Source organism: Anolis carolinensis, chromosome 1, assembly GCF_035594765.1.
Source record: "Anolis carolinensis isolate JA03-04 chromosome 1, rAnoCar3.1.pri, whole genome shotgun sequence".
Classification (NCBI taxonomy): domain Eukaryota; kingdom Metazoa; phylum Chordata; class Lepidosauria; order Squamata; family Dactyloidae; genus Anolis; species Anolis carolinensis.
Window position 1 is genome coordinate 218,476,700 of NC_085841.1, and position 16,953 is coordinate 218,493,652.

At 42.0% G+C, this 16,953-nt stretch overlaps 1 protein-coding gene across 4 annotated transcripts in view; it reads left to right on the forward strand.

Moving 5' to 3' along the window:
- Positions 1-16,953, forward strand: part of rbms1 (RNA binding motif single stranded interacting protein 1) — a 175,124-nt gene that overhangs the window by 63,092 nt on the left and 95,079 nt on the right. The window contains exon 1 of one of the 4 annotated variants that reach the window (XM_008119146.3): positions 6,935-7,730. The exons of 2 other annotated variants lie outside the window; for them this stretch is intronic. In XM_008119146.3, the coding sequence (XP_008117353.1) occupies positions 7,428-7,730 (303 nt within the window). In that variant the 5' untranslated portion in view covers positions 6,935-7,427. Of the gene's footprint in view, positions 1-6,934; positions 7,731-16,953 lie in introns of those variants that run through there. One more of the 4 variants, XM_008119144.3, reaches the window with a different exon arrangement.

Consider the following 16,953-nt stretch of genomic DNA (forward strand, 5'->3'; position numbering starts at 1 on the left):
GGAAACAGCGAAGAAACCTGTGGCACATGAAAGACTCATAATTGCAATGTGTGCTTTTCTGGACATTAAAAATACAGTCTACAAAATGTGTACTGTAACAAATGTGTCTGGCCTTAAAGGTGCCGCAAGACTTTGGTGACATATGCCTTAGTTACATCCCATTTGGATTAATGTAATCCTCTTGACATGGGGCTGCCTTTGAAGAGTGTTTGTAAACTCCACTTGGTTCAAAGAGCTGCATCCCAAGTGAATCTCTATATGACTTAAACTCAGGCTATATGACAGATTGTTTCTCCCCATATGAGAGAAGAGGCACTTCCATTCACAGGTATGGTTGGTAGGGACAATAGATAGGGCCTTCTCATTTCCTGTCCCAGGCTTTGGCATTCCTATCTTAGGAAGGCTGGAATTACCCTTTCCTTCCCTTTGAGAGGCAAAGATTATTTTATTCTTACCAGCTTTTAGAACTGATATTCTTAAAGGGGAGGGTGCTGTTTTGTTTTAAACTTTGTACAATTTGTACAGTTTAAATTACATCGTAGTCATTTTAATTTAAGCTGCAGAGGAGGAGGAATCATAGAATCCTAGTGTGACCTCAAAGACCATCTAGTTCAACCTCTTTCTTCCATACACTCCCAACAGATGGCCATCCAGCATCTGTTTCAAAACCTCCAGAAAAGAGTTGCCACCACACTCTGAGGAAGCATATTCCACCGCTAAGTATAAATAAAGGAGTATAAGTAAAATTAACAACAAACAATAGGGCTCTTTGATGTTTTTGCTGCAACAAACTAATAGGCTCAGAAATGTTCTTATGTATTGGAGTGAGTCAATACTTCACAAGCTTTGAAATTGGCACAGTTACATAGGTATGTAGTAATGCAGGGGACTGAGGGATATTAGGCAAACCTAAAGTTCTCCTTCAAAGTTGTTCATAACTCATTTTTCTGAGGGTGAATGCCACAAATCCTGTCCACAGTTGCTTGGCAATAAATCCAATTGAATATAGTAAATCTGATTCTTTAGTAAATACAAATGGGGCAATAACAAGAACACAATTTTAATATTCCTGAAGGGCATCTACTTTTTACTGGTGCTTTCAAGCTGAATGTTACTCCTTTTCAAATGTTTATGCTTGAAGAACTTTCTGCATGGCTACTGAAAATCAGTACCTTTTTACATGTAGATTTCCACTTCCAAACAAGTGTATTCTGAGCAAAAAAAAAGCACCAAAACAGCCATCTATAGCCATTTTACTCACCAGTGCGATCATATTTGTATTATTGGTTGTCTGTTCTCTAACCATCCATTTTTAAGCCAAAAAAAAAATCAAAACAGTCCAATTTGTTTGCTAGAGGTTCTGCAAGAGATTATGATTTGGGGCGGGGGAGGGAGAAATTGTGATGCAAGATATTGTGATGGGGGAAAAAGTAGATGCAATCATTTTATTGAGAGGCTCATTGAGACCTTAAAATTATTTCAAGAGTTTCTCTAGTTGGAAAGATTGGGAAAGTATGCATTTCAAAGAGAAACCGTACAGTGTGTGTTAAGATTCTTGTTATATGTAGCTCATTTTAGACTATTCTGCTGTAACAAACTAACAGGCTCAGAAATTTTGTTACGTATTTGAATGAGTCGATACTTCATTTCCTTTCACTGATCAGAGTACATCTAACACAAGAATTGGGAATCCTTTGCTGTTTGGTACCGTAGTTCCCACAGTCCTTTGCTGCCTATAAGTTTGGGGAGTTGACATTCAAGCTCTCTGGTGAAGCACTTTCTCCACCCTGGATGTAAGATTTCAAATCCACAGCAGTTCAAAAGGAAACAAAAAAACTCTTGAAGTTTTCAGATGGTATGTGTATACAGGCAGTCCCTGAATTATAAATATCTGACTTACAAATGACTCACAGTTAAGAATGGGGTGAGAAAACAGAAAGTGAGAGAAATCTATCCCTCGGAAGGGAAATTCACTCCTGAAAAGAGTTCTCATGGATAAAAGGTGTTTCCACTGAAGCTTTCTCACCAATCCAACTTAAATACAAATTCAACTCAAAAACAAACCTGCAGAACCTATCTTGTTTTATCGAAGGCTTTCATGGCCGGAATCACTGGGTTACTGTGAGTTTTCTGGGTTGTTTGGCCATGTTCCAGAAGCATTATCTCCTGACGTTTTGCCCACATCTATGACAGGCATATTCAAAGGTTGTGAGGTTTGTTGGAAACTAGCCAAGTGGGGTTTATATATCTATGGAATATTCAGGTTAGGAGAAAGAACTCTTGTCTGTTTGAAGCAAGTGTGAATGTTGTAATTGGCCACCATGATTAGCATTGAATAGCCTGGTAGCTTCAAAGCCTGACTGCTTCCTGCCAGTTTGAATCTTTAAACCAAATCAACAATTGGACCACACCATTTACAGAAAACCTACACACAGATAGATATCTACATAAAAGTTCTAACCATCACCCAGATCAAAAAAAAAGAAGCACAAAGCCCTGGCAGACCGTGCAAAAAGAATCTGCAAACTCATCTCTCCTCCAAGATGAACGGAACCACCTAAACTGGGCTCTACAGGCCAATGGATACTCCACCACAGACATCAGAAGAGCTGTAAGGCCAAGAGCAAGCCAGGAGAGTAAAGACAAAGATCCACCCAGAGGAAAGGTGTTTTTACCATACATCAAGGGAACCACTGACTGCATAGGCAAACTGATGAAGAAACACAACCTACAAACTATCTACAGACCCACCAAGAAAATTCAACAAATGCTACGTTCAGCAAAGGACAAGAGGGATCCTCTCACCTCTGCAGGAATCTACCGTATACCATGCAGCTGTGGACAAGTGTACATCGGGACCACCAAACACAGTAATGCCCAAACACGAATCAAGGAACACGAAAAGCACTACAAACCAACTCAACTAGAGAAGTCAGCCATAGCAGAGCACTTGATGAACGAACCTGGACACAGCATATGATTTGAGAACACAGAAATACTGGACCACTCTAACAACCACCATGTCAGACTACACAGAGAAACCATTGAAATCCACAAGCATGCGGACAATTTCAACAGAAAGGAGGAAACCAAGAAAATTAACACAATCTGGCTACCAATATTAAAAAAACTCCAAAATCAGAACAGTAAATAAGGAACAACACTCTGAAAACAGAGGAATTCCAGACATGAATCAGTCAGGGGCAGCTGACGCCTCCGAACAAAGGATTCCCCCAGGCAGGAAGAAACCACGACACGAATCTGGCAAGGCCATTAATGCTAATCAAGGTGATTAATTAAAATATTCACACTGGCCTCCAACAGAAAAGAGTTCCTTCTCCCATCCTGGACTTTCCACAGATATATAAACCTTCCTTGCTTAGTTTTTCCAATATACCTCACAACATCAGAGGATGCCTGCCATAGATATGCTATATAGATCCCAATTGCCTAGTTTTGAACAGACCTCACAACCTCTGAGGATGCCTGCGAAACGTCAGAAGAGAATGCTTCTGGAACAGAGCCATACAACCCAGAAATCTCATAACTTCTTGTTCATAGCTTAGGGACTGCCTGTACATCTTGCTTTACTGGGTGGACAATTAGCTGCAGTGTACAGAAGATACAGTTCTATGTGTGTTGATGAACCTTCCAAGTCTTCAGTGAGCCTATGGCGACCTCACTTTTTTTTCTTGTCAGGAGCGACTTGAGAAACTGCAAGGCGACCCCACTCATTTCATAGGGTTTTCTTGGGCAAGGTGTCCCCAGAGTGCGTGGGTTTTTCCCTGGTTTCTTCCTTTCCAGCCACAGCACCCTGTCTTCATTGGCAGACAGACTTCCACCCAAGTAGCTTCCAAGATCAAACAGGATCTGGTGCCTTTAGGTATAAATGAGGTCATTGAAATGTCTTGGTCTGGTAGTAGTGAGCTCTCTGCTCGCTGGCTCTTTCGTTGCAAATTTCGCAACCACCGCCTGCGCCGCCTGTGTGGGGATCATATTACCGGAGATCACAAGGCTTTGGCACAAGGTCTGGAGTTCTGTAGAGGAGTGTTTTTCTTTCCTCTCTTCCCCCTCCCCCGCTCCCTTTTTTAAAGGCGCGCACATTCGTTCTCCTGCCGCTAGGATGGCTTGCAGGAAGAAAGAGAGCCGCCTTGGTGTGTCCTGAGCATCCTGTTGAATGAATGCAGTTTGGCACCACTTTTTAAAGCCCTGGCTCAGTGCTGTGGAGTCCTGGGAGTTGTAGTTCGGCGAGGCAGCACCACTCTTGGGCAGAGAAGGTTACAGAACTTGTAAAACTATAGCTCCTGCGCAAGGGTGCAAGAGATGCATCAACACTTGTAGAAACGATGCAGTTTGCTACCACTTTAACTGCCCTGGCTTAGTGCTATGGGACCAGGAGAGCCTTAAACAGAGGCTATACGTCATGTCAAGGTTACTTTGTGCTTTTCCTGCATGGTAGATGGGTTGGACTGGATGGCCCATGCAGTCTCTCCCAACTCTATTCTATGATTCTCTACCAAAGTACAACTCCCAGGACTCCATAGTACTCAAGTGGGAAAGAAACTGCATTCATCCTACAGTGTAGTAGATGCATCCCCTTTTGCCCTTGCGTGGGGGGGGGGGGGCGGGGCGGGGAGACCACCTGGCCACTCCCCACACAATAGAATGGAAGTTTAAAGGGAATTATGCATTGTGGAAGGCTTTCATGGCCGGATTCACACGGTTGTTGTGAGTTTAACTGGCTGTATGGCCATGTTCCAGAAGCATTCTCTCCTGATGTTCCATCCACATCTATGGCAGGCATCCTTAGAGGTTGTGAGGTTTGCTGGAGACACGGAAGATTTAATTATCTGTGGAAGGTCCAGGTTGGGAGAAAGAACTCTTGTCTGTTGGAAGCGTGAATGCTGCAATTAATCACTTAGATTAGCATTGAAAAGCCTTGCAGCTTCAAAGCCTGGCAGATTCCTGCCTGGGGGAATTCTTTGTTGGAAGACGCTAGCTGCCCCTGATTATTCAAAGTCTGGAATTTCCCTGTTTTCAGAATGTTGTTCTTTATCTACTGTCCTGATTTTAGAAGGATTTTTAAAATACTGGTAGCCAGATTTTGTTCATTTTCATGGTTTCCTCCTTCCTGTTGAAATTGTCCACATGCTTGTGGATTTCAGTGGCTTCTCTGTGTAGTTCGACAAGATGGTTGTGAGACTGGTCCAGCATTTCTGTGTTCTCAAATTATATTCTGTGTCCAGGTTGGTTCATCAATGGCTTTGCTATAATAATAATTTGATTTTTGTACCCTGCCTCCATCTCCCCGAAGGACTCAGGGCAGCTTACATGGGGACGAGCCCAATCAACAGAGTTAAAATATAAAAATATGAACATACTAAGTATACACATGGTACATAAAAGTGCATAAACAATAACATAACGTATGACTGACTTCTCTGGCAGGATTAGCCTTTCATGTTCCTTGATTCCTGTTTGGATGATGCTGCATTTTCCCCCAGGCAGGAAGCAGCCAGGCTTTGAAGCTGTAAGGCTATTCAATGCTAATCAAGGTGGCCAATTGCCTCAGGCAGGCAAGAGTTCTTCCTCCCATCCCTGGATCTTCCACAGATACCGTGTTTTCCCGAAAATAAGACATTGTCTTATATTATTTTTTACTCCCAAAGATGCGCTAGGTCTTATTTTCAGGGGATGTCTTATTTTTCCATGAAGAAGAATTCACATTTATTGTTGAACAAAAAAAATGAACATTTATTCTATACTGTACAGTAGTTGTCATCACAAACCAACATAACCAAACCAGACAAACTGTGACTTCTGTCAAGAATTTATTGTTACTACCATTATTTCCATATACAACTGGTATGTACATTTACCAATCCTGCATGCTATGGTGTTTTGTTTGGTGGGCGCCGGGCATGCTTCCAAACAAAAACTTTGCTAGGTCTTACTTTCGGGGGAGGCCTTATATTTAGCAATTCAGCAAAACCTCTACTAGGTCTTATTTTCTGGGGATGTCTTATTTTAGGGGAAACAGGGTATATAAACCCCACTTGCCTAGTTTCCAACAGACCTCACAACCTCTGAGGATGCCTGCCATGGATGTGGGCAAAACGTCAGGAAAGAATGCTTTTGGAAGATGGACACACAGGCCGGAAAACTCACAGCAACCCAGGAATTGATTGGGTTGTTGTGCATTTTCCGGGCTGTATGGCCATGTTCCAGTAGCATTCTCTCCTGACGTTTCGCCCACATCTATGGCAAGCATCCTCAGAGGTTGTGAGATACAGTAGAGTCTCACTTATCCAACACTCGCTTATCCAACGTTCTGGATTATCCAACACATTTTTGTAGTCAATGTTTTCAATACATGGTGATATTTTTGTGCTAAATTCGTAAATACAGCAATTACTACATAGCATTACTGTGTATTGAACTACTTTTTCTGTCAAATTTGTTGTACAACATGATGTTTTGGTGCTTAATTTGTAAAATCATAACCTAATTTGATGTTTAATAGGCTTTTCCTTAATCTCTCCTTATTATCCAACATATTCGCTTATCCAACGTTCTGCCGGCCCGTTTACGTTGGATAAGCGAGACTCTACTGTAGTTGATTTTATTTTATTATTTTTATTTTTCGTGTCAGGAGCAACCGGAGTTGCTTTTGGAGTGAGAGAATTGGCCGTCTGCAAGGACGTTGCCCAGGGGACGCCCGGATGTTTTACCATCCTTGTGGGAAGACTTTCCCTGTTGTCTCTGCTTAGAGCAGCCGCCCTTTTCCTTTGTTTCAGAAACAAGGCGCCGTATCCTTCTTTCTTTCTTTCTCTCTCTCTCTCTTTCCCGGGGAACTCACTCACTCACTCACTCTTAGCCCAGCGCAGTGGCGGAGGCGCGCTTTCTCTCTCTCTCTCTCTTTCGCCTTCGAGGACGCGCGTCCCCGCCCCCTCGGGAGCGCGCACAGGCAGACTGGTGGCTGCCCCGAGGAATGCGCGGCACGCGGGAGGAGAGCAGGAGCAACCATTCTGCGCGAGGCGGGGAGGGGAGGCCGGGCTCGGGCTGCAACTGGTGCGGGCCCCGAAAGGGAGGAAAGAGCCCCACCCTGCGCCGCCCCGACTTTCCCAGACGGAGCCTGCGAAGCGTCTTTGCCTCGGAGGCGCGGAAGAGCCGTCGCGGGCGTGGGGCGGCTCTGGTCCCTTTCCCCCGCTCCCCTCTCCCCTCCGTTGCGCGCCCTCGCTCCCGTCTGTGTGGCTGTCTCGCTGGGCGGTGGTTGAGTGCTGCGCGAAGCCGTGGCCCCTCAGTCAGTCAGTCCATGAAGTGACTTTTATGGCAGGCGAGCGGCTGGGCTGCCGGGCTGCCTCGGTTGGGGCTCCCAAGGAGGGGGAGAAAAAGGAGGAAGAAGAGCGGGGCTGGAGGCGCCTTGCATGAGAGACGACGGAGGAGAGGGAGAGGAGCCTGAGGAGGGCACCCAGCCAGGCAGCAGCAGAGACGACCCAAGGCGGCAGCACCAAGAGCAGAGGAGGAGGAGGACTGAGGAGGAGGAGAGGGCCTTGGTCGCCCACTGGAGCTTTGCGCCGGCCAAGTTGCCGCCAAAGTTGTTTCCCGTCCGGAGCAGGGGGAGCTCGGGCTTCGGCTGGGCCATGATTTTCCCCAACAGCGGTGGAGGTGGAGGAGGAGGAGGCAGCGCCAACTCTGCGGGCGGCGGGAGGGCGCCGTATAGGAAGCAGGTAAAAGCGCGCCAGGGAGAGAAGGAGGGAGGGAAGAGGGAGGGGGGTTTCTGGGCGCCCCCTTTCCCTGCCTTGCAAAGGGAGGGGTCGCCTAGTTTCGTCCACTCTCTTCCAGTCCCTTTCTCCTTCTCCTCCCCTTCCTCTCTTCTCTCTCCCTTTCTGTGACGCCCTTTTCTAGCCCACCGAAAAGGAAAGAGACAACTTTCCTTGGATCAAGCCATTAGTTCAATGTTTACAAAGCTCAGTTGGTGCTAGACTTTTAATACGGTTTAATCCTTGAAAGACTATGCTAATTAATATGTACAGTATATGGGTTTTTTTTACAGTTTTATAATATTTTGTTTTAACTATATTATTGTCTGAATCTGGCATTGACTTATTGCCATCGTTTGTAAGCCACCCTGAGTGAGAAGGGTGGGGTATAAGTACAGTAAATAAATAAATCAATAAAGGGGGTCTCTGCAGGGCCATAGCCAGAACAAAAATTCAGGGAGGGGGTTGAAACTTTTTTTTAGCAAATCATGAAGAGTACAGTAGAGTCTCACTTATCCAACATAAACAGGCCGGCAGAAGCTTGGATAAGCGAATATCTTGGATAATAAGGAGGGATTAAGGAAAAACCTATTAAACATCAAATTAGGTTATGATTTTACAAATTAAGCACCAAAACATCATGTTTTACAACAAATTTGACAGAAAAAGTAGTTCAATATGAAATAATGCTATATAGTAATGACTGTATTTACGAATTTAGCACCAAAACTTCACAATGTATTGAAAAATTGACTGCAAAAACATTTACTACTAAAAGGCAAGCTGCGTTGGATAATACAGAATGTTGGATAAGCAAGACTCTACTGTATTTCAATGATTCTTGTAAGCCAGGCCTTAAATCTTAGGAAAACACAATGTTAATAGACTAGAGAAAAGAAAACGGTAGACTGTGCAAATTTAGCACCAAAATATCACGATTTATTGAAAACATCGACTACGAAAATGGCTTGGATAATCCAGAAACTTGGATAAGCGGGGCTTGGATAAGTGAGACTCTACTGTATATGGTTGTGTTTTTTTACAGTTTTATAATATTGTGTTTTAATGATATTATTGTCTGAATCTGGCATTGAATTATTGCCATAGTTTGTAAGCCACCCTGAGTGAGAAGGGCGGGGTATAAGTACAGTAAATAAATAAATCAATACAGGGGGGTCTCTGCAGGGCCATAGTTAGAAAATAAATTCAGGAGAGGGGGTTGAAACTTTTTTTAGCGAATCATGAAGAGTACAGTAGAGTCTCACTTATCCAGCAGAATGTTGGATAAGCGAAAATGTTGGATAAATAAGGAGGGCTTAAGAAAAAAGCCTATTCAACATCAAATTAGGTTATGATTTTACAAATTAAGCACAAAAACATCACGTTTTACAACAAATTGACAGAAAAAGCAGTTCAATACACAGTAATGTTATGTAGTAATTACTGTATTTACGAATTTAGCACCAAAACATTGCAACATTTACTACAAAAACTTTGACTACTAAAAGGCAGACTGCCTTGGATAATACAGAACATTGGATAAGTGAAGCTTGGATGAGTGAGACTCTACTGTAGTTCCATAATTCAAAATAATTTAAAAATCAGGCTCCATTGATAAACTTCAGTGGATATTCAAGATGGATAAACTTCAATGGACACTCATAGGGATTTGGTTAACCAGTTAAAATTCATAAGTAAACCAGTTTTTATTTTTTTAAAAAGCCTGAAAAATTTCGGGGGGGGGGGGGGGTTGAACCCCTAACCCCCCCTCCCCCCGCTACAGTTCTGGGTCTCTGTTCAATGCAGCTTTTGGAAGGACGCCTCCAGCCACCCCAACTCGCAGCAACAAGTTACTTTAGTTTTTTTTAATGCCATTTTTTTTAAGGTGATGTGGATCCCTAACGAAACTTGGGAGTTTTCACCATTAGTTGCCTTTTTCTACCGAAAAAGGAAACGGGGAACTCCCCTAAAACAGAACCAAGTGATCAGCTTTTTATATACAGTATGTACACAAAGAAGGAATTCACACACACTCCAAAGGCTCACAGAATGTCCTCGCCCCATACTTGGCGAAGGGCAAATCCAAAGTAGAAACTTATTTGGGAAACCTCCACGGGCAGTTCCCTGGCAAAATTGAGCCTATCGTGCATTTTAACATGAGTCATGACAAAGGGCTCTTCCACACAGCCATATAACCCAGAATATCATGGCAGAATAATCCATAATATCTACTTTGAACTGGAACATCTGAGTCCGCACTGCTATATATCCCAGTTCAAAGCAGACAATGTGGGATTTTATTCAGCTGTGTGGAAGGGGCCTTAGACTCCTTTGAGCTATAAGCAATATAAGCATATTATGTTGGTCTGCTTTAAAGACTTACATGGCTTGATATCTCATGATTCCCTTTTCCATTACTGGGGAACCATAACTTTGGGCTCTTCCACACAGCCATATAACCCAGAATATCAAGGCAGAAAATCCCACAATATCTGCTTTGAACTTGGTTATCTGAGTCCACACTGCCATCTATCCCAGTTCAAAGCAGATAATGTGGGATTTTAATCAAAGGCAGGAGTGAAGTGGATTTCCATGAAATGGTTCCTGTGTGGTCCCCACCCATTCCCGGCCCTTTCCCACTCCATCCCAGATCATAGGAAAACTGGGCACCAATAATCCTGATGACTCTGTTGTCTCCGTCTGACATATTGATTTAATTCTGCTCCTACTAGGCCAAGATCCTAACTCCAGGCCTCAGTACTTGTGCCAGTATCCTGTTCAAAAACAAAAAAGGAGTTGATGAGATATCTAGCTAGTTTCAGAATACAGCCTTACTTATTCATTCTGAAGCAGTTCACTTCTGCCCCCCTCCACACAGCTGAATAAAATCCCACATTATCTGCTTTGAACTGGAATATATGGCAGTGTGGACTCAGAAAACCCAGTTCAAAGATGATATTCTGGATTATATGGCTGTGTAGAGGGCCCTTCTTTTTGGTGCTGACTTGACTTCTTTGAACAATAGTTTGTGTGTGCATATCTATCTATCTGTATACAAAAGTCTCAAACCTTCTCAGTGATGACCTGCAAGAAATTTTGTTATATGGAGGGATGGGCATTAGTTTTTCACAGATGTGTTGAAGCTTTTGCTTGTCACTGAAAATGGCAAATTAGTTATTGTGAAAGGTTTTAGTAAGATTATTCTAATGTAAGTTGTTAATGTAAACTATTCCAGTAACTTTACATATATAGGACTCCTTGTATTTTACGTGTGATGTGAAAAATTAAAATACTATTTAATATATAAAATAAATACACAGTAAACTTATTTTTCTCCAAGATGGCAGTAAATAGTTAATACACAATCTAGTTTTCTTTTTAAAAAAATTCCAAAGAAGATTTTGATTTAATTTTAAATCTCCATCCCCTTTTTTTGGTGGTGTTGCTAATAGTAGGAAATTGTCTCAGGCATTTCAAATGGTAGCAGTCCTGACTTATTTTGGTCTAACTACTATTTTGCCAAGTATTGAATCAATAGTTTAGTCTTCAAACCGATTGGTTTGTTAGTTTTAGTCAGCAGGAGAAGCTCCTCTCACTCTCAGAAGGCATTAATGCTGTGTGGATGATACAGTAAGGCTCCATTCCTGCAAATAGTATGCAAACAAATGCTTGGGAGTGTTGGAAGTCTGAAAAGCTAGTTAATTAAGCCGGGCACTTCTTAAGAGTCTTGTGTGTTCATTGATTTGTCAGTGGCACCGTGGGGTGTTGGTGATGAAAAGGGGGCTGGGGGTGGAGGCACCGAGGGTGAGCCTTTTACTGGAAGGGCTGTATGTTTTGCATGCGGATGTGAGTCGGCCTGCTGGTCTGGAACACACCGATAAGATGCTCTTCTTTTCACAGTGCGCTCCTTGAATTCAAAGAGCTAAAAGGCCTGACTGAATCAGAAAAACAAACAGACTTCTCTTTCAATGGGGAGAAGGGAAAAATGAATGCCAGGCCATTATGTGGTCCCAAGACCCCGGTACCAAAGGTTCCTTTTATTGGCGTCACGCCATTCTTTGGTGAAACACTTCCCACACAGGGGGCTGGAGGAGGGCTGAGCGTGCCTGCATTCTAGCCTGGATAAGCTCCTGTTGATTTTAATTGGGGCAAACTGGCCACTCAGAGTGTGCTTTATGAGCTCAGTTTTTGCTGAAGGCTTTATTTATTCATGAGATAAAAGTTGAGTGCAGTTAATTTGACTGTACTGATAGTCAAAAATGAACGCTGAAATCTAGTATTTGCTTGTAAATAATGCTAATTGTACATTGGTCGAGTATCCCTTAATGGTTGCAGATAATCCGGATTTTATATGACAGTATAGAAGGGGCCTTAGGCCTTATATCCCAGGATGTGATCCCAGGGCCCTTCCACACAGCCCTATATCCCAGAATATCAAGGAAGAAGACCCTACGTTATCTGAGTGTGGACTCAGATAACCCAGTTCAAAGCAGATACTGTGGGCTTTTCTGCCTTGATATTCTGGGATATAGGGCTGTGTGGAAGGGCTCCCAGAGGCATTTTGAATTTCAGGTACATATTTTTTGGATTTTGGAATACTTGTATTGCACACAACCAGTGAGAGTTCTTGGAGGTGGGGCCCAAATCTAAACACAAAAATCGTTTGTGTTTCACATACACATAGGCAGAAAGTAACTTCTAACAATATTTGTTATAATTCTTTGCATTAAACAACATTTGTGTGCACTGAACCTTCAGAAAGCAAAGGTGATACTATTTCAGTCATTTTGGATCACAGCGTTGTTGTGTGTTTTCTGAGCTGTATGGCCACGTTCCAGAAGCATTCTCTCCTGACGTTTCACCCACATCTTGGATCATTTTGGAATTCTGGATAAGGGATGCTCAACTTGTGGTCCTTCTCAACAATTGGGAAGACCTGTATTTTAATTTTTGGCTTTGGTATCTGTCTCTAGTGTGCCCACATTTTAAAAGAAAGAACAAATATCTTCAGTGGTATGTAATAATAGAATTTGTGAGTTGTTCCTCTATGAAACTTTTGAAATACTTTATAATTACAAGGGAGCCAAATCAACATGAGCAAAGCATGTATGTTCTTATAATATTATGTCTCTGAACTACAGAGAAGAGTCCCTCTCTATGAAAGTGTATGAAACTTTCTTTTAGGCAGTTTTCACTAGTACCATCCTATCCGTGTTGAGTTAGAAATAAGTCCACTTGAGTTCAGTGGGCTTACTGCCAAGTGAAATGAGGAGCCAGCATGGTGCAGTGATTTCAGTGTTGGTCTAGGATTCTTGTAAGGCCAGGGTCCACTATGAAGCCCTTGGATGACTTCAGTCAAATCATGCTAAGAGAATGAGAATTACAATAATGTACGAATAAACCTTTCCAAGAAACTGCTTCCATGATGTTGCCATAAACTGAGGTCCATTTGAAAGCACAAACTGTAACAAGAAGAAAGGAGGAAGGAGGAGGAGGAATAAGTGGACATATGGTTAAAGCCCTGTCTGTATATGGAGATGCTTTATGAGCTGTCCTGTGTTGTAGAGATTGACAGCATGTAGCAATGTACAAGCCAAAGAAAATTCACATTCTATCACTTAATAGTAAAAAGAAACTGCAGAATGGTGCCTGAAAGTATAGTCATTGAAATAACCTGTTTGTGTTTCAAAGAAGAGTGCAATTGAACAAAGACCTGCTATGCAACTTTCCTATATATCTGATGTGTTACTCATTGAAGTCAGTCAGTATCCATTCTTTTTCTACCCTCCCTTCCCAGTTAGAAAGGAAAGGAATAGGGAGTGCCTAGACTATTACTGTACTCTAGAATGATGTTTCTCAACCTGTAGCTCACAGTGCCTTGGGTAGAGGGCTATGATATCCTTACAAGACGGCCACAAAGGAAAGAAGGTAAGAGTCTAGGAAACTGTATATTGAACAACATACTCATGACTCTGCTATCTGACCTCCGTGGTCCCCTCTCCCTTCCTCAGCTGGTGAGAAACAAGCTAATTGACAAAAATGCCAAGAGCCCTAGTAACGTCCTTACTCCTATGCTGGTCCCTCCCCCCCCCCCCCAAGTTTGTAGGATAGCATTCAGTCAGGGGTGGGGAAAGGAGACGACGGCATCTGTGCCTCAGCTTTCCATGACATTGTACCCCCTCTTGGCAACAGTCCTCTGGTGAGGCATGTTTTCTCTCTCAAGGATAAAGGTATGCTGCATTTAGGCCCCTTCTACACTGCCATATAAACCAGATTATATGATTTGACCTGAATTATATGAGTCTATATTTCAGATAATTTGGATTTTATATGGCAGTATAGAAGGGGCCTTAGGCCTTATATCCCAGGATGTGATCCCAGGGTCCTTCCACACAGTCCTATATCTGAGAATATCAAGGCAGAAAACCCCACATTATCTGAGTGTGGACTCAGATAACCCAGTTCAAAGCAGATATTGTGGGATTTTCTGCCTTGACATTCTGGGATATAAGGCTGTGTGTAAGGGCCCTCAGATTATCTTCTTATCTCAGATTACATGACAGTGGAGACTCATATAATCCAGTTCAAAGCAGATAACCTGAGATCAGATCCTGGGATATAAAGGACAGTGTAGAAGGGGCCTTAGACTTCTTCCCTCCCCCCTACCACTTCACTGTTGTCTTCAGTTCTAGGGAACATGGAGAGTGCAGGAGTGAGAACCAACTTCAACATCCTCCTCATAAAGGAAGTTAGGAATCTCAGGTGGGAAAAAGGAGAGAAAACAAAAGGGTCAGAATTCTAAAGAGGAAGAAGGGAGAAAGTGGCTAACTATAACAGAGCAACAAATCTTGTCTTACCACTTCAGGCATTAGGCCAGGACATGATTGGGCTCAGGGCTGTGTCATACATTCTGTGTTCTGCGGAAATCCTAACCGGCTTTGTTGTCCAAAAGTTATGGGGAAATGGCATTAAATGCCTGAGGCTACCACAGGCAATGCTGATAAACAAAGGACTTTCTAGAAAGGGTTGGGGTGGAAGGGGAGGCCATGCATCTCATGCCACTGCCAATTTTCATTTGAATTTTGGAAGAATCACAAGTCATCTTGCCTTTGTAGCAAGACAGATTTCCTGAAACTATTGAAGAGGCCTAAAAAAGTACTTACAACCTTCATAGCAACATACTTTTGTGAAAAAACATCTGCTTTTGTTTATCTTACAAATAAGAAGAGAAATCATTTGATAAATGTAGTCAGAATGTAGATTACAGGTCTCAAGTATTAGACATGATGTCATAAGGCTTGTAAGTAAATATAGCACAGCCTTCTCGTTGATTAAATAAAATTAATAAACAATATTATGTCATGGGTTGGTGGGATGGTCATGATATAGTATGGCATCATTCCAATAAAAATAGTACAATAGGAGTGTATTCATTTGCTTGTTTGTGACTTCTTTCCAATTTTGAAAACCCTCGATGAGCAACTTGAAACAATAAAAAAACTAAGTATGTGATCCATTTTAACGTTTTCAATCTTGAATATTAGAACTTGTGATCTGTAGCAGGAAAAGATATTTAAAGGGGTCCCTGTTAAAGCGAAGGTTAAGAACCACTTGCCTGGAATGTTAGGATGAGCAGTGAATACTGCGCCCTGAAATCATTTCTTAAGCAGGATTTCCCTGCATCATGGATGGAATTGAGTATGCTATAGTACTTCCCTTGAACTCAGGTTAGAATTACTTAAGAGCTGTTGAAACCAACACTAGATTACTGGGTAGTAGAAATGAATTGAATGCATGCCAATTTTCCTGCTTCTGGTTATTTCTTTATGCTTTAAGTAGTAGCTCTTCAAGCAATCCATGCTTTCCAGTAGCTAATATTTAAATTTAAGATGGCATTTTACCAACAAAAAGTTACATAGAAATACTGTCTGATTTCAGCTCTTTTCCAAAGATAGAGGTTATTTTTGGAAATCTCTGCATCTTCTGACTTGCCGGCTTGCTTTGTGTAAATTGGAACTGTTTCTTTGAGACTCCTGGTAGGTATGAATAGAGACTAAAGGTGTTTTCACAGTTGATGAAAGCAATGTTTTTAGTGTGGAGTTTTGTCTCTCATGAATATTGGTGTGAGACACACAGCAGTTTCACAAATGTAATTTGAATTTGAATTACAATAAACAGATCTAAGCTTTACTTGTGAAAACACAGCTTTGTGTATATTCTGCACATTTGGCATCTCTAGACCTGATGGAGAAATGTGATTTGGGATTTTAAGTCATTTGTAAAAACTGAGATTTCACTCATCTCAGATTTCTTTAAATAAAAGCCTGATGACAACATGTAGATGGGACAAAAGTAGATTTTTTAAAAAACTCTGTAGAATATGGCTTGACTTGAGTTGCTTGTATTACAACCCTTTTTGTGAGGTTTTTTTTTTCTCCCCCTGATCTCACCTTTGCTAAGTAACTGTATTTCTCTGCTACATGTTGTTACATTTTGATGAGTGTAAGATTTATCTTACCAGCATAAGTAGATTTACATAGTTTGTTGCTTTCAAGCAGATTAACTGGGTGTAGCTGCATGTGAGGAATTTAACACTGATTTAGTGCTCGGCCTTGTTTAGAGGCTGACATGCAAAGCTGTTGATAAATCTTTCTGTGCAGGTTTGTTCCTAGCAGGGCTGTGTCATACATTCTGGGTTCTGCTAAATTCCAAGACTGGCTTTGTTATCCAAAAGTTACAAGAAAATATTTTGTAACATGCACAGTGTGAAATTGTAAAGCACCCCACATACCTGCTTTGAATATGAAAAGTTTTGTTATTCATAGTCACACTGGAACTTGTAAAATCATGTGTACACAGTTGTCTTCTGGATTAGCATTTTAGGCACCAGTCCACAACTCATTTACTCAGGAATAATCCTATTAAAAATGGGATTGCAGTTGGGTAAGGAGTAAATTTCTTGCATAGAAAATAGATCCAGATAGGAGATTTTGGGCACAGTATGTGGTAATTGTATGAGCTAGAGTGGTCTGGAAGTTTGAGCATTGGATTTCGGAGAGTAAGGTTCGATTCCCTAATTGGCCATGAAAACCCACTGGGTGACCTTGGGCAAATCATACAAACACAGAATACCCCATGATAGGTTCACCTAAGGATCATAAGTAGTAAATGACCTGAAGACAAACAACAT